Here is a 26008-nt window from a genome sequence, read left to right as displayed (position 1 = left end):
TGAGACCTCATCAAACATTAGCAACATCCTCCAGTAGGGGTAGGTTCTGGAGTAACTGAACGAGAACAAGATTTTGCTGGGAATCAGTGCTGCCCTGTTTACCACCAGATCTTCCTTAGCTGGATTGGCAAAAGTGACAGTACACTGTCAGTGTAGACAATATTGAGCTATGTGGACCAATGGTTTGACTCAGCATAAAGCAGAAACAAGAACTGGTATACACCTGACTTAACAATGTCTTGTCTGTCCACTCCTAGGTTAACTTTGAAGAGTTTAAGGAAGGCTTTGTGACCATATTGTCCTCAAGCATCAGTCTTGGTCTTTCAGATGATGAGAGCAGTTACCTGGAACCAGGTGGGTGAAGAGTGGAGGGTGCTAAAAGATTACTTGTTTTGGATTTACTGCTTTCAAGTTCCTTTGTTTACAGTGCGCTATTGACCACTAAGCTTAAGTATGCTGTAGAGCAGAGCTGCAATCAGACTGGTGATCCTGATCTACAATTGTGTTTCCAACTCTTAGCTGTTCCGGATGAAGTCGAGCCTAAATACATCCATGGGGCCAAGTGGTACGGCCGCCGGACGAGGCCGGAACTGCAGGGCGCAAGTTTGGAAACTCCCAAGTATTTACAGGAGCAGCAAGCAAAGGCAAATGGGAAAAGTCAGCTGAGACGTTCAGCATCTTTGGAGAGTGTGGAGGTGAGGTCGAGTCTCTGGAGTTTTACTGTATGTTACTTTAGAAGATGAAGCCTTGTAAACATGAGGCTTCTTTCATAGTTCATGCTTACCCAGAAGTTCAGAAGTTTCCTAAGCCTGCCCAGCACTCAGTAACAAATATTAGGCTCAGATATCAAGGCAGTGAACGTGTCATTGCAGGGGAGGTGTTTGCATGCTTCTGTGGGATGTAATCCACTGGGAGCAGTCAAATACAACATTCCTTGTTTTGCTAGAGTGGACGTGCAAGGGAATGTTTGGTCCAGCAAGTCAAAAACTTCCTGTTCCTCCAGGCCTGGAGTATCCTTCCTTACATGTGACTAGTGGGTGGGCATGACCTTTCCAGACCTGGTAAAAGGCCAAGGCATGCTTCCACTCCTCCTCTTTTCCATCTTCCTTTCGTCCGGCGAACTTCCTGGATGCTAACTGCAGTCACTAGGTCAACCCACATATGGGGTAAACCTGTTTGTATATGCTTGTAAGCCTGCCTTCAGGGATCACACTGTGCTCTGCCTGATTGTAAGACTGTGGTGTCTTTATTCTTTTAGGAGGGATTCAAGGGGTCTTACCAGGAAAATATTGGAACACATTTCAATCTGGACAAGCCAGATTGAATTGCGTACTGTCTTAAGAAACTCACATGAGTTTGCAACCATTTTTCTGCTGTGGAAAGGGGAATGCACTCTGCTAAGTAAAGAAACTTGCTAACGCCAGTTAAGAAGGATTTTAATAAGCAATATATCCTCTCCTGCCACCCCAAACATTCCCACAGTTTCTGTATCCAAAGCCAGCATCCAGGAAGCTGAAGTTACTTAGGATGAGGCTGGAGAGAACCAGTGCATCTGTATAGTGTCCTCAGAGACAAGTGGGGCTGGGGTCAGCTCAACATCCAACATGCTCTCAGTTGCTTGTCTCTCTGGAGGGAGCCCCTTTCTGGCAGGAGAAGTCACTTAGCAGGAGGTGTCTGACTAGGTGTATGCAGTATTGCAGGAGCAGAACACCCCTCTGCCAATCTGCTTTGACCCTCTCCTGGATCCAGCTGTCCATTCTTCAGAAGACTGATCTCCTCCCCGGGTGCAGATACTTCTTGGGATCCCAATTCCACCTGCTTTATTCTACTCGGATCCTCCCCAGGGTCGTTCAGGTCCAACTCCCTGAGCTCCTCCCATTCCTCTTCAGGATCTGACCATCCCCTCCAGGACACCTCCGCAAGACTCATGATAATCCTTTAAAAAAAAAAAAAAGCTTGGCTCTTTAGCTTGCATGAAACAGTGAATCCTTCTCTTATTTTTAGAGCCTTAAATCAGACGAAGAGGCCGAAAGCACAAAAGAACAACAGCATGAGATGTTTGAGGGTCAAGGTAAGAGAAACCTAAACTCAAAAAATGCATGTTTAAAAAAATTAGAATGGGTTCTCTCCTTTTGAAAGAAGGAAAGGAGAAAAAGCAATACCGAGGATGGGAACTTTCCTTCTTTAACTCTCTGGTTATCTGATTTCAATCGGTGACTTTAAGGACAGGGTGATAGTTCAGTAACAAAATCCATTTTTTACAGGTAGAAGGTCCCTGATATTTCCAGTTAAATGTAACAGGAAGCAAGTGGTGGAAAACAACCTTTTTCTGAGACCTTGGAGAGCCACTGCCTGTCAGAGTAGGCATAAGAAGCTGCTTTATCCCAAGTCAGACCTTTGGTCCATCTTAGCTCAGTATTGTCTACACTGACTGGCAGGTGGCTCTCTGGGGTTTGAGGAAGGAGATTATTTCCAGTCCTACTTGGAGATGCTGGAATGGAACCCAGGACCTTCTGCGTGCGAAGTCCGTCTCCCAGTTCAGTACTGGGTGAAGTGGACCAGTGGTCCAACTTGCTAAAAGACAACTTGATAACTTCAGCACATCAGTATTCTTTTTTTCACTAGTTGTTAAAACAATCGCCCTAAACTTTTCTTCCCTCAGATTTATTATGGGGCTAACGTTTAGCATTGAAAACTATTGCTCGTTTATTTAAATCCCACCTTTACTCCAACGAGCAATACATGGTTCTCCTCCTTCCCAGTTTTATCCTCACAACCACCCTGTGAGATAGGTTCAGCTGAGTGGCAATGACTGGCCCAAAGCCACCCAGTAAACTCTGCGGCTAAATAGGGATTTGAACCCTGCTCTAACAGGTCCCAGCCCAACATTCTGACCACTCTGCCATGCTTACGTTGTTTGGAAAGATGCAGTTAGAGGATAAGGGAGACTGATGAAGCAGACAGGTCAATATTCTTCTGAGAATGCTTTTGTAATGTGTATGGGTTGCTCGTGCGTAAGTTGCTGCCTCTCCAGGCTTTGTTGCCTTGCTAAACCTTTCAGTCTGGGCAGCCCTTCACTTCGTGGCTGCCTCAGTCGCTAGCAGAATCCATCAGTGGGCGTTTCTTAAATCTTTTCCAACATAAAAGTTGTTTGACACCCAGTCTCCTCCTACTCTCTCTGCGTGGAAGTCTTCTGCGCAGGGTGGGCGTGGGTAGCGGAGGACCCGTGCTCTCCCCGCTGGTGTCCGGTGAAGAGTCCTGGAGCCCTCTCGCCGATTCCCCCATCAGCCCCTCTATATCCCTGGTGTTGCGCTGATTTGCTTCCCCATCTGCGGAGCTGCCTCTCTCCCTGCTGGGCCCTTCTCCAGCATCATTTGAGAGCCTTCCCTCCGCCTCTAGCTCCGATGTCAGTTCCCTGACATCTTTCATGCATTCCTGGGGAAATCCCATTTTATTTCATTGTGTTATATACTTCCATCTACAGTGGAAACCCTACTTACGTTGTAAACAATGCAAAATCATTTGTATATTTTGTACTTGAAGGTTCGTAGAGCATTGGAGTCTTCTACACAGGGCAAATATTGGAGGAAGCAATTTGGAAAAATTAAGTCTACAGAGGAGAGTGGGATTCTCTGTTAAATGGCTGAAGGCTTGTGGAAAGAGCAGTCTTTGCTGTGACTGACGGAATAATTTAAAGATAAAATGCTGCTCTTCTTGCTTAGTGGAATTTCTTTATATTTACAGGGCGAAGGTGTACCTGGCATGGTGACCTCTATGATAGCCCCAGAAAGGTCTCCCCCTCGTGTTTTGGCATGACTGAGAATCAGGTTCGGGACATCTGGGAAGATCTTGGCGTTGGAAAGAACGGGCACCTTAACAAACAAGAGCTGGCTACTGTTTGTAAGAACATTGGACTCAAAGAGATGGAAAAAGAGGTGGGGTAAATTCAGCTGTTGGAAATCGTTTGGCCAAGTATTGAAGATAGATATAGATATAGATATAGATATAGATATAGATATAGATATAGATATAGATATTATTCCCAGAGCTTCTTGACCAAGTGGGTCTTCTCAGTCCTAGTCCGACACTATTAATTACTGTACCATACTGGCATTTCCCCATTTTTGTAGATGTTGTAGTACCACACTCCTTTTTTTCTGGCCAGAAAGATCACCAAGGTGGTGCTGCAGCTTTTTGTTGCAGTCCTCAAAGAAGCAGAAGAGATGCCAGGGCAATAGTGCTGCCGCAGTTGCCCACTAACTGCAAAGAACTTGAAAGCACTAACAATAATGTGCCTTCTCCGGTGAGCTGCTGTGGTAGGCTGCCTATTGGTACTGTTGGAACAAATCAATGTATTTTGATGTGGGGGGCATTATTTGGAGTATTTGTGTTGTGTGTTTCTCCCTGGTAGTAGGTTCACCTTCCAAAAGGCAATTTATTCCTCTTAATGACTAGGCAGTAAAATGACTGTTTTAGGGAAAACTGTTGGGCTTCCAAGAGCATTTATTAGTTAAAATTGTTATAAAATACCACTTCTTGTATTTTTTTTGGACAGCATAAAATGGTCAAATTCCTCAGGAATTTTTTCCCCTAAATATAATGTCTGATACTTTGTGATAGATTGCTTTTTTCAAATGTTTTATTCAGGATCTTGAAGATTTGTTCAACCAGTTGGATAGTGATGGAGATGGCAGAGTAAGCTTAAAGGAATTCCAGCTTGGCCTGTTCAACCACAGCCCCATTCTTTGCCCTATTTCTTCCACACCTCTCAAACCGAGATGTCAGAGATCACCATCCCACCAGGTAACTGTCAAAGCATAATTTCTGAGAGACTTCCTTCAGAAACATAGTTTTAAGACTCAAAATATGAAACCATTCAGAGGACCTCCAGCAGTTGCCTTTTCACACAGATCTGTGTTATAACACATGGGAAGCCATGTTTTCATGCTGTGTGACTAAGCTGCAACATGCTTTTTCGCACGCATAAGGGAGAAGACTGGAACCACCTGCTTTCTGTTTCAAAGTTCTCAGTGACCTCCAAATTTGGGGAAATGTGACTTTCTAAAGCAAGCCACATTCTGAAACCATTGCTGCCTCCTGAATTGTTATCACTAGCAGTGGTTTAAATAAACAACAGTTTCCAAAGTTCAAATGTTGTGAGTGACCATGGTTAGTTGCAAACCAGAAATGGAAGTTTCCCATTTCCTCATCCCCGTGCACATAATGGGCAACCGTGGTTTACTGCTGCATATGAGAACTAGGCTAGAATGTCTTGAACTGACCTTCAAATGTAAAAGGTGACCTGAAAGATTCAGATGCCAAGGGCTGTTTTCATTTACTCTACTTTTTATGATCCCTGAAAAGCAAAGCAAAGGCAGAATTTAGCAGACTTCATCTTATTAATTCAGTCTGAAGTATTGGAGTGTTGTGTGGGATCTCCGAGTTGCCTTTTCTAGCCTTAAAGGTAAAGGGACCCCTGACCATTAGGTCTAGTCGTGGCTGACTCTGGGGTTGCGACGCTCATCTCGCTTTATTGGCTGAGGGAGCCGGCGTACAGCTTCCGGGTCATGTGGCCAGCATGACTAAGCTGCTTCTGGCGAACCAGAGCAGCGCACGGAAACGCCGTTTACCTTCCCGCCGGAGCGGTTCCTATTTATCTACTTACACTTTGACGTGCTTTCGAACTGCTAGGTTTGGCAGGAGCAGGGACCGAGCAACAGGAGCTCACCCTGTTGCGGGGATTCGAACCGCCAACCTTCTGATCGGCAAGCCCTAGGCTCTGTGGTTTAACCCACAGCGCCACCCGCGTCCCTGCAATATGGCCTAGTGCCTGTTTAATGAGAGAGTTGCTTACCCGAGATAAAGCTCAGATATAGAGTAATCCCATCCAGTAGGAGCTATGAACACACCCTAGTTAAAGCCGTTGGTGCAGAAAATCCTAAGTACCCATGCGGATGTAACCCAGAGTAATAATTCACACTGGAGAATAAGCAGCTTTCCAATGGTGGGTCAAAATAAATAAATAAATAGAGTACTGTTTACAGGGTTCAGATGGGCTGCATGCATCTGGCTACTAGGTAATCCTTCTGGTCTTCCCAGCTTGAAACAAGCTAATTCTGTTCAGGTGGAGGATTAGAGAACTGATTTAAACTTAGGCAAGCTTTTACAGTGCCTCCTCCTTACAGTGCTGCTTTTACAGCTCACCTTTGGACAAGCTTTTTGAAGGCATTTGTTTTTACATACGATCACAACTGATATTAAAATGCAAACCCTGGTAGCTGCGAACAACCTTTATTTATAGATGCGTAAGGATGTTCTTCATTGGTAAAAACATGTTGCCTTTCAGGTCTCACTTGATTGCTACACTGTTTGTCTAAACAGACTCTTCCTTCTTTTCCTCCCCCCATCGCTTCCCTCCCCAATCCGCCCCCAGATTTTCAAAGACGGTGGGCACAGAAGCACAACTCCATCCTTCTTATCTGGCTCCGTGGCCTTGAATCTTTTCTCCAGCATCGATGACGGCAGTGGCTTTGCAAGGCCTGAGCAAGTTGTCTCCATCTGGGCCCAGGAAGGGGTTGAAAACTGCAAGGAGATCCTTAAGGTTTCTAGCTGCTCCTTACAGATTACGAAGGCTTTGGTTTTCCTTTCATCCCAAGAAAAAGCATTTCCCCCCCTTCTCTCTTGCCCCCACCCCCGCATCCCTTTTTCCCACTAAAGATCCCAATGATGAATTGTAGCGCCTTCATATTAATTAGCATCAGTGTGGCACATTTTAAGCTACTCAGAAAGTAGTACAATAGTGGCACCCTACAAAGAACCTTGGGAATTGAAGTTCTTCCCCTTCTTGTTTTCTTTGCTCCACGCTGCATGAACCCATCTGTTGTTGACCCTTTTTCTCCTCCTTCTGCCCAAGGTTCTTCTGATGGCTTAAATCGGTGTTTCCCAAACTTGGGTCTCCAGCGGTTTTTGAACTCCCACTATCCCTAGCTATCAAGACCAGTGGTCAGGGATGATGGAAGTTCTAGTCCAAAAACATCTGGGGACCCAAATTTGGGAAACACTGGCTTAGATGAAAGGATAGCCAACATGGTGCCTTCAAAATGTTTTCAACTACAAATCCCACCAGCCCCTAGCTAGCATGGTCAACAGACAGGGATGATGGGAATTGTAGTTCAAGACATCTAGAGGACACCATGTTGACTATCCCTTCTGAAACAGCCTTGTCCTCTCTATTAAGGCAGCCCCCCTCTAAATCCCACTTCTGCCAAGCCTTTTCTGGAACACCATAGCCTCACGCTTTCTGCACCTCCTGCTATCAACCTTTTTAAAGCCCCCTTCTTTCAATTGCTCTGGCTGTTCTGTATACAGAGCCTAGCACACTGGCCTTGAATAAATATTGATAGCAGTAGTTTTAGAACCTCTTGACTTACATTTCCCTTGATTTTGAGAAGCTCTCTCTGTGTGTGTTTTAACAGAGTCTGGATTTCGACATGGAGGAGAGAGTTAACCTCTTGGAGCTGTCTGCAGCCCTTGATGAGGAGATAACAGTTCCCAAGAGCGGACTTCAACAGGCAGCTTTTGCTTCTTACAGACACGAACTTCGCCATCTAGAGTAACTTGTTCTTCGGCTGTTTTGGGTGGAGGCGCCATTCCTGGCCAACCCCTTTTCCCTTTACACCTCACCCACCCCTTCACCTATTGCTTCACAGTTTGCCCAAACCTACCTCAACTCCTAGCCCTTTTAAAAGAGCGGGGAGCACTTCAGAGAGCAGTTTGTCCAAACTGTTCTCTGAAGCACCTTCCCTCCTTCTGTTAAACAGCTTGTCTGCGCTGTCTGCCACCCAGTGCTGTTTTCTCACCACTCGCCTGCTGTTCTGTTGTCACACAGGAGCTGGTGTGGCCAACTTTTGGTAGCTACCCAAACCACAGCGTGGCAACAGCCTTACTGTTTTATGTATATAGGAAGATAACAGATACATGCAGTTTTAAATTGGATTAAATTAATAAAAAACCTGCTGTTCTTTTGCACTGATCCCATGGGAAACGGTAGAATAGAAACTGAACAGAAAGATGCTTCTGCATCATTTCAGAATGATACCTAACAGCACCTTCACTGTCTTTGCAGAGCTCAGGTAGAGCAAATATCCACTGAGAGAGACAAAGCGCGAGTTGAATTGGAGAAGGTGGAAAAGCGGAAGCTGCAGCTTTTTGAGGAGGTGGATGATCACAATAGTGCGTTGGAGCACCACAATGAGAGTAAAATGAAGTACGTGAGCCAGCTTTTTGGTGTCCTTATCTGCTGGGGTTTATACACAAGGAGGAGTGTGAAGAGCAGACCCAACTTGCCATCCAGTGAAACAGCACAGCATAAGCTATGCAGCCAATGTTCACAAAATTGTGACTGTAGAGAGGCCAACTCCTTAGTCTCACTAGTCATTTCTCTTGTGGACCATTCTGTTTTTATTTTCACATGGAAAATACTTGCACATACCAGTAACAGTGCTTGTATCTTGCAGAGACCTTGAGCAAGACTACAGAGGGAAACTCAGTGTTATGAAGTCTGAAGCAGAGATGGAGAAGGAGCGGCTCTTGCAACAAGGGAACCACCAGAAAACCAAGTTAGAAGCAGACATCAGATCTCTTCAAGAGGAAGAATCTAGCCTGAGGCAGAAGCTGAGCTTAGTGATCAAGGTAAAGATTCGGAGCATCTGTTATCTTCAGGATGACCAGTGCAGCCTACAGCAAGACTGCATATTCTGAGCTTGAAAATAAGAATAAAGTAAAAATCCTGTCTGAAAGGAGGCTGAATTCTGCAAACAGTACATATTAAGTAAAAATATGCTTTCGTCTCTTGACTTATGGAGACTTCACCAGGCATTACTGTTACACTTTAATCTGCAGCCATGAGGACTAGAGAGTTGTATTTTGTTGTTAAATGAATTTAACCCACTTTTCAAAGAGAGCCATCCACCTATCAGGGCTGGTGGAAACTTACTTTCCCTTCCAGCCCCCCAAAATGCTCCCTTGAGGATTGGGGCACCTTGTTGGGTGGAGCTAGTTTTTTCAGGATTGCTTCTGAGTGCTAGCCTTTTTGTATCCTACATGTTGGTATCTTGCTCAGGAATCGCAAAAAGGTACCCCAGTGTCATGTTTAATGAGTGTAAATGTGCACTTTCGATTTCATTTTTTTTCCATATTTTTGGTTTTTTTAAAGGAGAATAGTCGCTTACAAAGTGAACTTGTTGAAGTGGTTCAAAAGTTGTCTGAATCTGAAAAGCAAGTACTAAATCTTCAGAAGGATCTCGACTTCATGTTGAAAGACAAGGTAGCTTCGGATTGATGGAAATGCTTTCCTCTTTATTGAAAACCAATAAAATTCATATTTATCTCTGTTGTAGGATTTTGACCTCTTTTGGTTGGCTTTCTATTGTGGCCTTATTTGGTTCCTAATCACAGGGATAAGTGCATGTATTAAAAATCACGTTTTCTTGAAGTTGACAGAGCTTCCAAATTAAATGTATTTAAGGTCAAGCTATAAATCTAGCCTTCCGCTGCTGAAAAATTGGCTCCCACCAGCTAATTGTAAACTGCTTGAGGGTTTGTTTTTCCAATTAAGGGGTGCATAAATTTCTTGGAATGAATGAATGAATGAATGAATGAATATAGTAATTTCACCACTAATACTTTTAAAATAAACCTCTTTGCTTGCTTTAGCTGGGGCTGCTGGATCCACACAGCACAGAGCTCTTTGATCAAGAAGAACGCTTTGCCAAAATCATTCAGGAATATGAGCTGCAGTGCCGGGTAGGTGGCCTGTACGTGTTATAAATGGCATTGTGCAGGGAGGACCCATCCGAGTGCTGAGAGAACAGCCTTCATTCAAGTCTCATAATAATTAAGGCTTCATGCCTCTTTTCTTTAAAAGATCAGCAATCTTTTGATAAGTGCCTACACCATTTCCTCAATGGCACGTTTTAGAATAGCAGTTAAAACACAGAGCGTAAGTTCAGATGTAGTGCCAAACCATAGTTTGATGTTATGTGATCAAGCCTCAAGCACTCCTCCTTCCCTTGTACAGATTTAGCTAGTTACTTCCTGGTTAACTGTAAACCATGGTTTGCTGTTACATTTTTTTAAAAACCAATGGTTTGGCTATGCCCAAAGAATCGTGGGAACTCTAGCTTGTTACTAGTGCTGAGAATTGTTGGGAACCCCTTTCCCCCTCACAGAGTTACAATTCTCCGGGTGGTTTAGCAGTCAATTCCTCTTTCCAGGGAACTCTGGGAATTGTAGATTGCGGGGGGGATAGGAGTTTCCTAACAACTCTCGTCACCCTTAACAAACTACAGCTCTCAGGATTCTTTGGGAAAAGCCATGACTGTTTAAAGTGGTATGATACCACTTTAAATGTATTCTCATTAATTACAGAGCCTCTAGATAGCTATACAACTCTCCATACCAGAAGATAGAGAGCTGCACTCGTACACCAGAACAGTGAGATCCTAACCATAGGATAGCTATATCTTATTAGAATACAAATTGGGGGCACCTTACCAAATGGTTGTAGAGATAACTCGGAGCATGTTACTATTGCCGTTTTGCTCCAGCTCTGCTTCTTGCCAGAAGGAAATCACAACGTAATATCTGTCGCTTCCAACAGTGCGGGTAGAACTACTGCTGTTGCACTAGAGTTATTTCATGCGTTCTGCTACCAATTCAGTTCTCCCTGTTTCTCCCCAAACTCTCGACTTTTGCTGCTGCTACATCCTGATAGAGAGTGAAGGTGAGCACTTTCCCCTCCTCAGGTGTGTGCACGATCCACTTGTTTGTAGCGGTATATTGTTCTTTAGCAAACCTGCATGATGCCTTGTTGCAGCCTGAGATCTTGCGTGCTACCAGGTTTTTTGTTTTCGGAAATGCTTGAGTTCCCATTTTCATGGACTTCTATATTGTGGCTCGCTTTTTACCTCCTTTGTGTCGAGTAGGCCTCAGTCCTGTCCCCCTCTAGTCACTTCTGCACCTGTAAAGTTTTATCATTCGTGTACCTTGTCAGCTAAGGAAATGATAAGTGCAGATCTTTTTAAATTCAGTTTTGTCCGTAGCTCCCAATTCTCCCTCCCTCACAGACTTCACAGTGGCTCCAGAAACTCAGGTGTCTTTCAGAACTGAGTGGTAGGCTTTCGTTTTTGAGCAAGTCCTGCAGTTCAACAGCTCACAAGGATCCCAGGAACGTTCAAGCCCACACACCGCGACAAGGTGATGATCCAGTGAGGGAGAACAGCTGTACTACAAAAAATTATGAATTTGCTGAAAAGGGTTCAGTGCTCTTGCAGCATCTGAAGCAGCTACCTTCAAGAAAGCATCGCAAAGAGGATAAACACTCAGACACTGGGAGTCTGTATTTTGAATTATCTGCACAAAGTATATGCGCAGGGGGCTCTGCTGGGGCCTATCTCTGCTTCCCTCTGTCCTTTGTTTGATTGGTTTTACTTTAACTGTATGATAAAGTAAAGGTAAAGGGACCCCTGACCGTTAGGTCTAGTCGTGCCCGACTCTGGGGTTGCGGCACTCATTCCGCTTTACTGGCCAAGGGAGCTGGCGTACAGCTTCCAGGTCATGTGGCCAGCATGACTAAGCTGCTTCTGGTGAACCAGAGCAGCACACGGAAACGCCATTTACCTTCCTGCCACAGTGGTACCTATTTATCTACTTGCACTTTGACGTGCTTTCAAACTGCTAGGTTGGCAGGAGCAGGGAGCGAGCAACGGGAGCTCACCCTGTTGCGGGGATTCAAACCGCTGATCTTCTGGTCGGCAAGTCCTAGGCTCTGTGATTTAACCCACAGCACCACCCGCGTCCCTTTTAACTGTATGATACTGTGCAGCAATTTGTTCTGTGCTAAAAATCAAGCACTGCTAGGAGTTTCTTCTTTTTGTATTCCTTGTCAATAAAAAACGTGGCATGGAGCGACCAAATTCTTTTCCTGAAAGTGCGGCCCCAAGAAAGAAGTTAGAGAGCCACTGGGCTAGATGGACCATGGGCCTGATCCAGCATACTTTTCTTAGGTTTCAGTGTCTTGTGTTTTTTAAAGACTGTCTTACAGCATTTCCGTGAGAGTTATTTGCAAGCACACCTGGCTATTCTGTCGAGGAATGGTTGCTGTGCACCCAACGATGTAGATCCGAGGGAGGCTGTTCCACATTTTGAGCTTCCGGGTTCTTCCCTTTCAGGAGCTGCGCGACAAGAACGATGAGCTGCAAATGGAGGTGGAGAAACTGCGTTCCCAGCTGCACGAAAGCAAGCACAGTCTAGCCTGGTGTCAAATGAAGGCCAGCAGACGTGGAGAAAGGCTGCTGCCTGAAAATGTAAAAGCCAGAATTCTGGGTGCGTATTGCAATTTGCATTTAGAACGTCAAATCGGGTTAAATCAAATACAGTCATACCTCGGGTTACAGATGCTTCAGGTTGTGTTTTTTTGGGTTGTTGTTGTTTAGTCGTTTAGTCCGACTCTTCGTGACCCCCTGGACCAGAGCACGCCAGGCACTCCTGTCTTCCACTGCCTCCCGCAGTTTGGCCAAACTCATGTTGGCAGCCTCGAGAACACTGTCCAACCATCTTGTCCTCTGTCGTCCCCTTCTCCTTGTGCCCTCCATCTTTCCCAACATCAGGGGCTTTTCCAGGGAGTCTTCTCTTCTCATGAGGTGGCCAAAGTATTGGAGTCTCAACTTCAGGATCTGTCCTTCCAGTGAGCACTCAGGGCAGATTTCCTTAAGGATGGATAGGTTTGATCTTCTTGCAGCCCATGGGACTCTCAAGAGTCTCCTCCAGCACCATAATTCAAAAGCATCAATTCTTCGGCGATCAGCCTTCTTTATGGTCCAGATCTCACTTTTTTCGGGTTACAGACCGCCAAAACCCGGAAGTACCAGAACAGGTTATTTCTGGGTTTTGGTGGTCGCGCATGTGCAGAAGCGCCGAATTGCAACCTGCATGTGTGCAGACGCTCCACTGCGGGTTGCGGACGCTGCAGGTTGCGAACGTGCATCCTACACGGATCACGTTCGCATCCCATGCTCTAGTTATCTCCCTCTTGGACTACTGCAATGCGCTCTACGTGGGGCTACCTTTGAAGGTGACCCGGAAACTACAACTAATCCAGAATCCGGCAGCTAGACTGGTGACTGGGGGTGGCCACTGAGACCACATAACACCGTCTTGAAAGACCTACATGGACTCCCAGTACGTTCCAGAGCACAATTCAAAGTGTTGGTGTTGACCTTTAAAGCCCTAAACGGCCTCGGCCCAGTATAGCTGAAGGACCGCCTCCATCCCCATCATTCTGCCCGGACGCTGAGGTCCAGCGCTGAGGGCCTTTTGGTGGTTCCCTCATTGCGAGAAGCAAAGCTACAGGGAACCAGGCAGAGGGCCTTCTCGGTAGTGGCGCCCACCCTGTGGAATGCCCTCCCATCAGATGTCAAAGAGATAAATAACTACCTAACATTTAGAAGACATCTGAAGGCAGCCCTGTTCAGGGAAGTTTTTAATGTGTGACATTTTAATGTATTTTTAGTCTTTGTTGGAAGCTGCCCAGAGTGGCTGGGGAAACCCAGCCAGATGGGCGGGGTATGAATAATAAATTAAAAACAAAACAAAACCCAAGCGTCCACTGTAAATGCAGTGGTGTCTGTTAGTCACAAGGGGTTTAGGAAGAAGACCCTTCTGTTCCCCCCTCTCCACCCCCAATGCTGAGAGGCAGAATAGAGGAATTTATTGGTATTTATGTCCACAGTGTTGTATCCAGGTCCTATTAGCATGGGGAAAGTCGCCTTTTAAAATTTTCAGCCCTTTTCATGCTATGTACCCTTTTCTCCCCATATCAGCGGTGTGCCCTAGTGTGCTTGTATGATTCAAAGTTTTTTGGGGGGCTCTACTGAGTATCCTGATACACTGCTTTGATGTTATATACGCATCATTCTGGCACAATGGTCCTTGCACCCATTCTTCTCTCTTGCACCAGAAGGGCAAGTTGTTGCTGTTGCTGATAATTTGATTTATTACCCACCCTTGACCCTAAGGTCCTAGAGGGGGTCATAACAATTTAAAAGACAGCAATGAAAACATCTTAAAACAAATTGTGGTACACAAGGTCCTCTCTGCCTTTTCCCATTCTGTCATAATGTGTACCTTTTTCTTTCTTTGAAGACACCATACAAAAAGATGAGGAACTCCTTCTTGGACACCAGCACTTTCCGGTCACAGGCCAAAACGGTAAGAAATGTTCCCAGCTGTGTGCATTTTCTAAGAAGGAGTAAGCGTTAAGATACATGCCAGCTCGACAACTCTTCAAGAGAAACCTAATCCACGCCCCGTGCCATGGGCGGTACGATATCCAGTATCAAAAGCATCTCTTGACAAACCTGTCCATTTTCATCTGGATAACCTCCAGATACGAAGATTCCCAGGCAGCTTCTTCAAGGGCTACAGATATTTCCCCAAATGTTTCAGCTGCAGGTGTCGTGGTCTGTAATTTCAACCCACAGCTCTTTTATCCAGTGCGTATTAAAAGAATAATGTATCACGTTTCTCCCCCAGACAGCTAAAACACTTACCTCTGTTGTTTTTAATATCTTATCCCTTCAAGACTTGTAAGATTTGTTGCATGAGGTGTTACGATTAATCCCACATTCCCAGAAAGTGTACCTGTAGAACATGCATTTTAAGCATGTGTGTCTGTGTGTTTTCCTTTGTTTTTGTTGTTTTTTGTTTTTGCATTAGATAATCCCCAGGGCTAGCTGGCTGAATTGGTCCTTCATGGGCCAGCAAGGAGGCCAGGGGAGAATAAGCTGTGGGGTCTCAGAGTGGGTGAGTGGCTGGGGAAACTCAGCCAGATGGGCGGAGTATAAATAATAAATTATTATATTATTATCTTCATAAAAGGGGATGGGGAGGGAAGAGAAGGGAAATAAAAGATCGGGCTGAATTCAAATTAAAGGCCAGGCGGAATAGCATACAGTTGTATGCTTCGAACCATTGCGCTCTCGTTCCCCTTCCCATGCTCCCTATGTAATACTGTGTTGGTGGAGGAAAAGCAACCAGAACACACCCCAGATACATGATCTATCTTGGCAGTTTGTTTCCTCAGTTTGGCAGTTTGTTTCCTCAGTGTTCTAAGAACAAAGGAGGAGCCCGCTGGATCAGGCCATTGGCCCATCTAGCTCAGTATCCTCTTCTCACAGTGACCAACCACATGCCTATTGGCAGTTTGCAAACAGGACCTGAGTTCAGTATCATTCTCTCTTCCTGCGGTTTCCAGCAACTGAGCAACATGCTTCATCCATTGATAGAGGCATGGTCATCCTGTAGCAGTAGTTTTATCCTCCACGATTCTGCATTCTTGGGCCTGTTCTTTTCCTTTCTTTCAAGAATAATTTTATTTATAGGTGTTGTTTTCATTGAATCCGGTCCCTATTCAGTAAGTATAGAAATGGAGCTTCTGGTTGAAGAACTGAAGGAACAGCATCAAGACCTGAAAATACAGCTGGAAACCAAGGTGAGTCGAGGAGGAAGACACAGGCAGGTGTTTAAACGCCAATTCAGGTTTAAAATCGTCATCAGAATCAATATATTTCTGAATGCAGTCTTTGGGTTACTTGCTCAGCAGGATACATTTGAGTATGTTGACCAAATGATGTAGCTTTTGTTATTAAATTTAAAATAAATCAGCATTTTAAGTATTATTTTTTATATATAGATGTAAACTCATTTATGATAATGAAATGTTTTGGGGTTTTTTGTGGTGCTTTTCTCCATTGCTCTTGTAAATTAAGTATCTCATCGCCAATGTAAATTAAGAGAATGTGGGACGGCATATTATGGCTGTTTGTAGAAAAGGCTGGGCTTGGTTCAACTGTGGATGACAAGTTAGTTCTGTATGAATGGAGTAAGTCTGTATGGAGTAATAAATCTTTACACAAAATTTCCTGCTGTTAAATGCTCTTATTCTTTATAAAAATCCTACCCTCTTGAAACCCATAGGCTTCTAGCTCTTGCAATGCCTCATTTCAAGGATCAAGTTGTTAAACGTGAAGTAAAGACTCTCGACTGGTTTGTGCTTGTATTAACCATGCTACCTAAAAGAATGTGTAACAAAAGTTTGGTTTGGCTTTACTGTGCTAGGTCAATTACTACGAAAGAGAAATTGAGCTGATGAAAAGGAACTTTGAGAAGGAAAGGAAGGATGTTGAACAAGGTTTTAAGATTGAGATCAGCGAATTGGAGGAACAGAAGAGCGATTTGGAAGAGCTGAATGCCAAATGCCAGGAGGTGATAGATGGCTTGAAAGACCAGCTTCAGAAACTAGCTCCCGCCCAAGAACTCGAGAGGAGCTTTGAGAAGGAGAGGTCAGAAATGGAGCAGTACTATGCCAAAGAGATTTCCATTTTGGGACAGAGACTGGCCCAGGAAAGGGACAGATTGGAAGAAGACATGAAGATGAAGCATGAGGCTGAGACACACTTCATGAGGTCTGGTGACATTACCCTTTTGAAACAGGGGCACTTGGCAATATAAATGGTAGTCTCATATTCTGCTACACTGTGTTATGGTTGAACCCTTGGTAATTTAGGCAAAAGCCTTTCTCACCAATGCGGTTGTATGGTACCCGGTCCAATTCCCTTCTCACTTTTGGGGAATTGTGACATTTTTTGCCATGAAGCAGCTGGCTGGTTGGCACACTGTCTCTGGAATGGCTCTCCATGTGCCTGCTAAAGAATTATTGCTCATATGCTGTTTCACAGCTACCGTTCTATGAAATGTATGGTTCTTCTATAAAAATGCACTCATCTTTTTAAAATGATCTGACTAATCATTGCATGCTTGCTTATTACTTTTGGGCTTGTTCACATGCTACGTTTTATAGCAGAGGTGATCCATCTTCCCATAGAAATTCTGTTCCATAGTGTGCATTAATTCAGACTCTGACTGTATGCACAACAAACAATGGTTTACAGGATTTGAGGTGTGTGTGCTTTAAATGTGTGATGTGTATGCAGCCTTTCAGTTCTCGTGTGTGTGGATGCATTTTCTTCTGCGAGGGATGCTCAGTAGATGCAACTACACAAAACATGCCTGACATCAAAGAGAACAGAGCATGTGTTCCTTTATGGGGCACTTTAGATCTCTGGGTCACAACTACTATTCTCATAGTGACTTGAGATCAAGTTTGTGTGTCCCCTGCCATAGCATAGAGCTCTAGTTTTGTGTCATAGAAGAAAGAAGTCATAGACTGCCTGTGAACAGGATAAGTAAGTAGTAAAACCTGGGAGCCAATAGTTTGAGGAGGGATGTTGGCAAGTCCGTAGCACACAGAGAAAGTGTAGCACACCCCACCCACCCAACAGCTGCCATTCAAAGAATAAGTGAATGTGTAGTGCTGGCATACATTTAACACTTAACATTTAACGTGGGTGGTGCTGTGATCTAAACCACTGAGCCTCTTTGGCTTGCCAATCAGAAGGTCGGTGGTTTGAATCCCCGCAATGGGGTGAGCTCCCGTTGCTCTGTCCCAGCTCCTGTCAACCTAGTGTGAAAGCATATCAGTGTGAGTAAATAAGGAGAGCAGCAGGAAGGTAAATGGCGTTTCCATGTGCTCTGGTTTCCGTCACGGTGTTCCGTTGTGCCAGAAGCTATTTAGTCATGCTGGCCACATGAACTGGAAAGCTGCCTGTGGACAAACTCTGGGTCCCTTGGCCCGAAGAATGCCGCAACCCCATAGTCACCTTTGACCGGACTTAACTGTCCAGGGTTCCTTTACTATTTACCTTTAACACCTGATGTAGTTTGACCCTTACTGAGCAAGTGGTGTAATGGAATAATATGAATAACATCCATCCATCAAATGTTCTCTTTGATTTCTGTGATGTAAGTGGGTATAAACAGCACATTTGGAAGCAGCTACTTTTAAAAGCATTGCGTATAATAAGATTTTTTTTAAAAAGCTTCTCTTTTAGGGGATTGTCCAGCTCCGCTGCCTGTTCTCAGACATATTTATTTTGATGAAGCTTAGCTGAGTATGGCTAATCCAGTTGCCAGATTTGTTTAACATCCCCAAACTAACTCCGTTCCTTCAATACTTTTTCTCTCTCCCGTGATGCAGAATTGAGCTCCACAGAGTTTCAGAAGACAACCTCATCCTAAAAAATAAACTTGGAAGATTTCAGCAAGAAGTGGAGGATGTTGGTGAAGCAAACAGAAAGCACAGGTTAAAAGGGGGGGGCGGTTCTTTGGGAAGCTTGCAGAGGAACTGTAAATGTGAAACCATACATCTTCCCAAGAGGAAACTCACTGAATAAAAGGATTGTGTAATTTTAAAAAGAAATATTGACGAGAGGGTCTAGCTGCGCACAGTGAGCCCTCAGAGTGTGGCTGCGTCAGTGCAATGAAGTGTGTGCTCCAGTGTACCAGACGGGATGCTCAGTTATAGTGTTGTATGAATACACGTACAAGAATTGCCAGTCTGGTCCTTAGCTCTGCCACCTTAAATCTGTACATAGACATGGTAGGAGGACTAAAAATACGAGGGCTAGATCCAGCTGCCATGAAAAACAGCTTTGCTTTTAGAAGACCTACTATTAATATTCTTTTTTTAAAAAAAAAATTCAAGATGCTTGTGAGTTGAGGACCAACATAACATATTTTCTGAAGCTGCGTTTCCCCTTTTTCTTTGCAAGCCACTTGCACTGATGTTGCAAACAATAGTGAAACGTCAGCTGTGACTTGTGGCAGCGTGTTTCCTGCTCCCGTTTTAGAATCTATGCAAAATATGTTTAAATGGTTGCACAATTTAAATTGTTTCCTCTTCCTTCTTCAGAAAACATATTGACGAATTGATGGTGGAAAAAGAGAAGGTGATGCGTGGAATAGAAGAATTAAATCAACTGGTAAATTATATATATATATATAGAGAGAGAGAGAGAGAGAGAGAAGTACAATTTGATATGCCTTTACATAAGACCCAGTCCTGGGATTTTGATAAAATGATCTACTAGCAAGTGAGGGATGGGGAAGCTCTTCCTAAAACCTTGGAAAGCTGCTACCAGTCATAAAAAACACAACCTTATACCAAGTCAGACCACTAGTCTATGTCTTCCTCTTCTTCGGCAGTCACTCATAGCCAAGTAAGATTGTCCTCCATAAACAAGGTTTTAACAACGAGTCCCTAAGTGACTGTGGAGGCCAATTCTGGATTCACATGTCCTTCCACCGTGGCGACATAGATTTCCGGGTGGGAGTTGATCACAGTGTGGATTTGCCAAGCGTGCCTTCCTCTTTGCACATTTCTCCCTTGCATCCTGAGTTCGAGTGTCTTCAAAGCCCATGACACCTTTGGTAAAGGCTGTGTATGTAGCTCAGTATTGTCTACACTGACTGGCAGCTGGCTCTTCGGGGTTTCAGGCAGAGGACAGGGTTTCAACCCCATCTGGAGACACAAGAGGTTAAATTTCTATATCCTCTTTCCAATGTTTAAATGCTTTACAATCCTTCTAACTTCGTCCATGCAAGATTAGGCTGATGGACACCCATTTTGCCCAAGGTTTATCTTATCAGCTTTGGCTGGAAGTTGGATTTCCAAGTGCCAAAACCATACACTTGCAAAGAGTTGCAAAGAGTTAAATGCTAATCCAGTAGGGGTTGAGTTCTTTTGCAGCCTTTTGAATCTTTCAGTACATGTGCCTTTAACAATGTACGTGTAACGTTGGAGTCAGTCATGGGTTGCTCTGGCAGTGCCTCCTTTTGTTCTGCCTGCCATAGCTCCAGCAATTCAACCATCAAACAAACCAGCCCTTTCATCCTGAGAAAATGCATTTCTTAACTTCCGCCACCCTCGTTAAGAAATATACACTAGGTGGGATACTGCTCCAAAAAATGGGGAGGAGACCCCTGCACCCGTTCTTTGCAGGCAAGCAGTAGGAGACACCCCCCTGATGCAATACTCAAGATTAGATGTTAAGATGTTTTCCCCTGGTTGGGATGAATGCCACAGCTCTGAATGTCTGAAATGCCTCTTTAGAATAAACACTACGAGGTGGAAATCTTCCAGTTAAACACCAGGATAGATCAGCTGAGCCATGAACTCTCTGAACTGAGCAGTGATAACAATGTCAGCCGGAACACCGTCAATTTACTGAATCGGAGGCTTGTCGAGCTGGAGAGCCAAAGGGACCACGAAGCTGCTGTTGCCAGGCAATTTCAAGAGGCCTCTGCTGAATTGACAAAGGAGCATCTTCAGGAGCGGTTGGCATGGCAGGGGGAGAAGGCCCTGCTGGAGCAGCAGCTGAAGGCCTGGAGGGAAAAGGTAAGGTTGATCGGAACGGGGAGGAAGGGGCACATCAGTTCCAGGCTGCCATCTCCCACTGCACAAACCCACCTATAATGTTGAGCCAGCCATGCAATATTCTGGTGGAAATTTCTAAGGCCTGATACGTGGACCATGGATACAGGGATGCACTGCTTTTTACTACATCGATGGAAAGCTTGGGTTGCTGTGGTGGTCATTGAGTTGCTTAGGCAAAGGAGATGGTTTAAAATATGTTGCCTTCTGGGACAAGGCGGGTGAAAATTCTGCAGCACCTTTCATTTACTTCATTCCTCTACTAGAACTAAAGCTAAAGTTTGAATTTTGTATTCCTTGTATAAACCGCTTAGAGGCTTTATTTACAATTAAGCAGTATGCACATTCTGTTATATAAAATAAAAAATAGAAGTGCTGAACAGGGGAAGAGTAGTACTTTCAAAAGGAGCCATCACAATGAAAATTCTTCCATTCTTTTTGCTGCACACTTGGTTTAAATTATAAACTATCTGAGCATGCTTATGATTTCTTGCCTGTGTACTGCTAGCCCATGGCTAGTGGCAATTATTTTCTGGGAGTAATAAAGGGTGAAATGGGCTGCCCATTAACAGCCCCATAGAGCAAGTCTGTGAATATCGGAGTGTAATTGGGTTGACTTGTTTGCCTAGTGAATTTATTAATGCAATGGAATTTAGAAAGAGCGTCATTCTAGGCATATCGGAGGAAGACTACAATGGTCACACATAAGGTTTGGGTTTGCATGGATAAATATGAAATCAAGCATCCCTAACCTTTTCAGGCCCAAGGACACACCTGGGAATCTAACAAATCGTCACAGGTACCTCGAAATACCTGTGGGATGCTCAAAACCTAGGGATGCTCAAAAACTCTTCCAAAGCCCCTATATTCCCTGAAACACACACACAAGAAAGCAGGCGTGCACCAAGAGGATTTGTGTCTTGAGTATGCTGTGTCCCACAGAGGACCTTACGGTCTTCAAACAAAAACATCTTGGAGGTCCCGGGCCACAGGGAGGTTAGGCTGGCCTCAACCAGAGCCAGGGCATTTTCAGCTGTGGCCCCGATCCGGTGGAACACTCTGTCACAAGAGACTAGGGCCCTGTGGGACTTGACATCTTTCCGCAGGGCCTGCAAGACAGAGCTGTTCCACCAGACCTTTGGCCAAGGCACATTCTGACCCCCTCCTTTGGTAATCCTCAAAGAACGCTAGGCCAATGGTTGCCATTAATTTGATTTTGAATTGATTTTAGAATGAATTGATTTTAGAAATTCTGTGTTACTTTTATTGTTGTTAGCCGCTCTGAGCCCGGCTTCGGCTGGGGAGGGCGGGATATAAATAAACATTAATTATTATTATTATTAGATTCCACATTGTTGCTGGCCTCATCCTTTCCTGCCATTCTCTCCTTGAACAGGCCAGCCAGTCTCAGGAGCTGGAGGCTGAACTGGAACGTTCGACACAGGAGTGTCAGATGCTACGGCTAACAAAAGCACAGCTGAGAGAAGAGGTGGAAGAATGCCAGGATCGGGTAGGCTGGTGCAGCTGAATATGACCTGCCTTTGGCTCACTGGGAGCATCACTGCCTGTTACAAATGAGGGCCTAGGCACGGCTGAAACAGCGGTGAAGTGTATGCCCCTGGTTGGACAGAGGAGCAGGCCTAGAGCCTTTATACCTGGTCAAAGAAATGTGTCCAAACATTAAACCTAAGAGAAGATCTATTCCCAATGTCATAGATTTGAGGGGAGGGTAGGATTGTTGTAGCGGGATAGCAGTGTTGCTGTTTTGCAATATTAAAGAAAAACAGAGCTAGATGACTTGGCACTGGTTGCGCACTTCTTACTCTGCAAAACTTAACAAGGACCAGGGCAGTTTCTACTGGAGTTCACCTGTTTTGCCTGTGTTTGGATATATATTGCAATAAATTAATAAATTCTGGCTTCGAGATTTTCCAAGAGAATTAGTAGTGGATTAGTACCACTACTTTATTTTGAATTGATCTGATGAGAAATAACCTTTAAATGGACTGTGGAGTATTCCAGTTCTCTGTGTGCTACGGGGGCCCAGCCATCAGCTATTAAGTAGGGAGGAGAAAGGGATTTGTTGTGCAAAATGCACAATTTTAAGCTTCTTGCTTGGCAAGATCTGCTGCAAGGAGATCAAAGCAGAGACGATTTTTAATTTATTTAAAATTATTGGTAAACCACTTAATATTTATTTAATTTCTGAGTGGTATACATGGTGCAAAACAAAGAACCGCTGAAACAATAGAATGAAGCTAAAAACTCCATAGAAGAATACCAATGGTACAGGATCTAACCTTGTGGATCAGGGAAAGTTTTATGCTCTGCCAACACAAGGACATTCTGGGTGGCTACTGGCAGTTACCCTTGTCGCAATCTGCTCAAGTGCAAAGGGGAAACCCCTGAGCCAATCTATTCTGTTAAATGTCTGGCTCATTCTGCAGCTGGGCTAAAATGTTCTCCTGCCCCCCATTGGCTGATGGCAGAATGGGGGGGCATTTCAGGGGTTATTTCAAGGGCAGGAATCTTACCAGTGGTGATGGGACCCCCAGTGGAGGCCCTTCCAGCAGCTGGATGTCCCCCGCCCAATTTGATGTCTCAGGCTTACGTGTAGTTTCTTGCAAATAGGCAAAAAGTAACCCCTGCGTATTGCAACTACATGCATGCATTTTTGCAGGAAGGAATTGCATTTTGATGTTTGAGGCTTTATTTCAGTTTAGCAGTGCATCTGCCTTGTTTGCATTCATCTGGGATTAAGTTCTTTCTGCCTTTGAACAGGCAGGACAGATGAAATTGTTTTTTTAAAAAAAGCCAGAGTATGAATAAAATAGAGGACAAAGCTTTAGATTAAATATATGCCTGCTTTTATGGGAAATAGCTTTGTGGTGGGGTTTGTCCCTACCCACTATTAGAATGCAGCCCCTGATAGTTTCCCCCAGTGCTCAGTCCAAGAAAGGTGCTCTGTTCCTGGTCTTCAGCATTTCAACATTTAATGATGTTTTAAATTTTCTCTTGCATTGCAGCTACTAGAAGCCAACACGAGCTTGAGCATGGCCAAGTTTCGGCATTCACAGGAGCTAGAAGAGTTAAAGGGCCAGGCAGGCAATTCCGTACCTAAGGCCTGCCTTGCAGAGCTAGAAAAGAGATTGGCAGAAGAACAGAATGTGGTCAGGCAGCTGCAAGGAGAGCTGGACTCCCAGGCGAAGCAGATGAGATGGCAGGCGGCCACATATCAGGTAGGGAAGAATGGTGCTCGAGTTGCGTCTCATACAAATATAAAGGCTCCCTAGGCGGAAACGCAGTATGTGTACATGTATGGTTTTTACACAGCCTCTTCCTACCTGAAACAGGCACTTTCAAACAGCGACTCTCGCCTAGTCTTCATTTTTTGTTATGTAATTATTTCAACCATTTATACACCATTTAATGCCATAGTCTCTAAGCATTGTAGAATAAAGTTACAAAAATCATCCAACAGAGATAAGATCGGTTAAAATTAATAGTGAAAATCCGGGGGCTCGGGGGGGGGAAGGAACCCTTACTTAATATGCCTGTTTAAATAAAAAAGTACAATAGATCCAGCACATGAAGCAAAATTCTGTAACTTGTATAAATTATACAAGCCTCCTTTTGTTATTGGTGCAGGAGCACCAGATGCAGTTAAGTATCTGTGGCAACCCTGCATGTAAAATACTGTGCTGGGAAAGTTATATCCTAGTGAAAAGTGGACTCTTAACTCTGAATAAAATACAGTGGTACCTCGGGTTACATACGCTTCAGGTTACAGACTCCACTAACCCAGAAATAGTACCTCAGGTTAAGAACTTTGCTTCAGGATGAGAACAGAAATCGTGCTCCGGCAGCACGGCAGCAGCGGGAGGCCCCATTAGCTAAAGTGGTGCTTCAGGTTAACAACAGTTTAAGGTTAAGAACGGACCTCCGGAACGAATCAAGTGCTTAACCCGAGATACCACTGTACCTGTATTATGTAAAGGCTTGGCTGCAGACAGCACAGAGAGCATCGATATACATCTGGGATAATTTGTGGATTGTGTTTGAGAATGAGCTCTATTCTGCCTTGGTCCGACCACACCTGAAGTACTATGTCCAGTTCTGGATGCCATGATATAAGATTATGTACAATCTAGAATGGTTGTAGAGGGCAATCAAGATGATAATAAATGGTCTGGAACCAAGCCTTATGAGGGATAGTTGAGGGAGTTGGGTATGTTTAGCCTGGATAGGAGGAGACTGAGAGGAGATAACGGTAGCCATCTTCAGATATCTAAAGGAAATATCACATGGTAGATGGAGCGAGCTTGTTTTCTCCTGCTCTACATGGTAGGACTTGAACCAGTGAATTTTAAGTTACAAGGAGATTCCAAGATAATAAATCGTTATTTCAGATGCAGCATTGGGACTTGTTTGAAGTGAATTGATTTCCCAAGGGTAGTTACTTCCCATAACTGTTGTAATATCACGGCTATGACTTGGTCCCTTTATTTTGCAGGAAGAGCATGAGAACTTGCATAGATTAATGGAGGAAAAGGTGGGAGAACTGGAAATGAATTTGAAGAACGTGCAAACAATGCTTCAGGAAAAGGTGGCTGAACTCAAGGAGCAGGTCAGTGGAATGGGGATTAGGTGGTCTATGGGCCCATGATCTGTTTACGGCATTAATTCTTTTATTAAATGTAAAAATATATAATTTGTCTGGAAAAGGACATAAGCTGGCCAAAAATAGCCAGGGCACCACCAAGATGTGTCCCGAATTATGTCAATGTATTTGGCACTGAATGATTTTCATATATATTGTATTTGAGTGACCCTGTTTCATGGTTGCTACTGCTTCTGGTCCTCTCCAGTCATTTGTAAGTGTCCTGCACACCGTGTGAACTGCAAGCTGCTTGGCTTGTAGGCAACACATAAAAGCTCCATGTGGCAAAATCCAGGATTCTCCACTCTTGGTATAAGCTGTGGCCCCATCAGTCAGTGCACTTCTGGCTACAGTATATGGAAAGACAAAAGAACAGCTACCCCCTTTCCCAGGCAGGTTTGGTAGGACACAATACTAGAGCAGGGTATCTATAGCCATTCTTAGAGCACATCTTCAAGCTAGCACTGGATCTGGGGTTGTTCTAAACTTTTCCAGTTTGGATTTATAGCAAAGCTGTTATTCTGGACAGTTAGTACGTCAACTAATTATTCCAAGGTCAAAACACGAAGGGAATAGGAAATGTGCTGACATAAATTGTTATTTTTAAAAAAGAGGGAAGATGGATGAAAAGGGATTATTCTAAACTAGTCATGTTGCTACTTCCAAGCGGTTTACAGAAAAGTCAAATCAAGAAAAAAATCACTATACCTAAGTGTACAAAAGTTAAAACACTAAAACATTAAAATTACCGCAACTTTCTAAGAACCATCATTTTAATTAAAGACGTGATTGTCCCTGTGTTTGCACTGGTTCATATTTTCTGTTTAAGATGGGCTACATTCTGGGAATGAGGGAGAATGGTGGTTACCTCCTAAGGTCTTGATATAAAAACAATTGTTCAAAGCAGGGGCAGCTAACTTGTGGCCTTCCTCTCCATGCTTTTGAACTACAACTCCCAT

General features: G+C 44.2%; 1 protein-coding gene across 4 annotated transcripts in view; it reads left to right on the top strand.

Annotated features, from left to right (window-relative positions):
* NINL (ninein like) overlaps positions 1-26008 on the top strand; it is a 45446-nt gene that overhangs the window by 18398 nt on the left and 1040 nt on the right. For 3 of the 4 annotated variants that reach the window (XM_082217325.1, XM_082217327.1, XM_082217326.1), the window contains exons 3-23: positions 258-354; positions 520-695; positions 2005-2071; positions 3745-3935; positions 4648-4803; positions 6434-6601; positions 7476-7612; positions 8126-8266; positions 8517-8691; positions 9215-9325; positions 9715-9804; positions 12231-12384; positions 14203-14268; positions 15441-15550; positions 16177-16523; positions 18155-18259; positions 18869-18938; positions 20069-20353; positions 21786-21899; positions 23416-23628; positions 24903-25016. In XM_082217325.1, the coding sequence (XP_082073451.1) occupies positions 258-354; positions 520-695; positions 2005-2071; positions 3745-3935; positions 4648-4803; positions 6434-6601; positions 7476-7612; positions 8126-8266; positions 8517-8691; positions 9215-9325; positions 9715-9804; positions 12231-12384; positions 14203-14268; positions 15441-15550; positions 16177-16523; positions 18155-18259; positions 18869-18938; positions 20069-20353; positions 21786-21899; positions 23416-23628; positions 24903-25016 (3087 nt within the window). Of the gene's footprint in view, positions 1-257; positions 355-519; positions 696-2004; positions 2072-3744; positions 3936-4647; positions 4804-6433; positions 6602-7475; positions 7613-8125; positions 8267-8516; positions 8692-9214; positions 9326-9714; positions 9805-12230; positions 12385-14202; positions 14269-15440; positions 15551-16176; positions 16524-18154; positions 18260-18868; positions 18939-20068; positions 20359-21785; positions 21900-23415; positions 23629-24902; positions 25017-26008 lie in introns of all 4 variants that reach the window. The other variant, XM_082217328.1, reaches the window with a different exon arrangement.

Source organism: Podarcis vaucheri (genome assembly GCF_965113315.1).
Source record: "Podarcis vaucheri genome assembly, chromosome: 3".
Classification (NCBI taxonomy): domain Eukaryota; kingdom Metazoa; phylum Chordata; class Lepidosauria; order Squamata; family Lacertidae; genus Podarcis; species Podarcis vaucheri.
The sequence above is the reverse complement of the archived record's forward strand: the minus strand, read 5'-3'. Positions and strand labels throughout refer to the sequence as shown.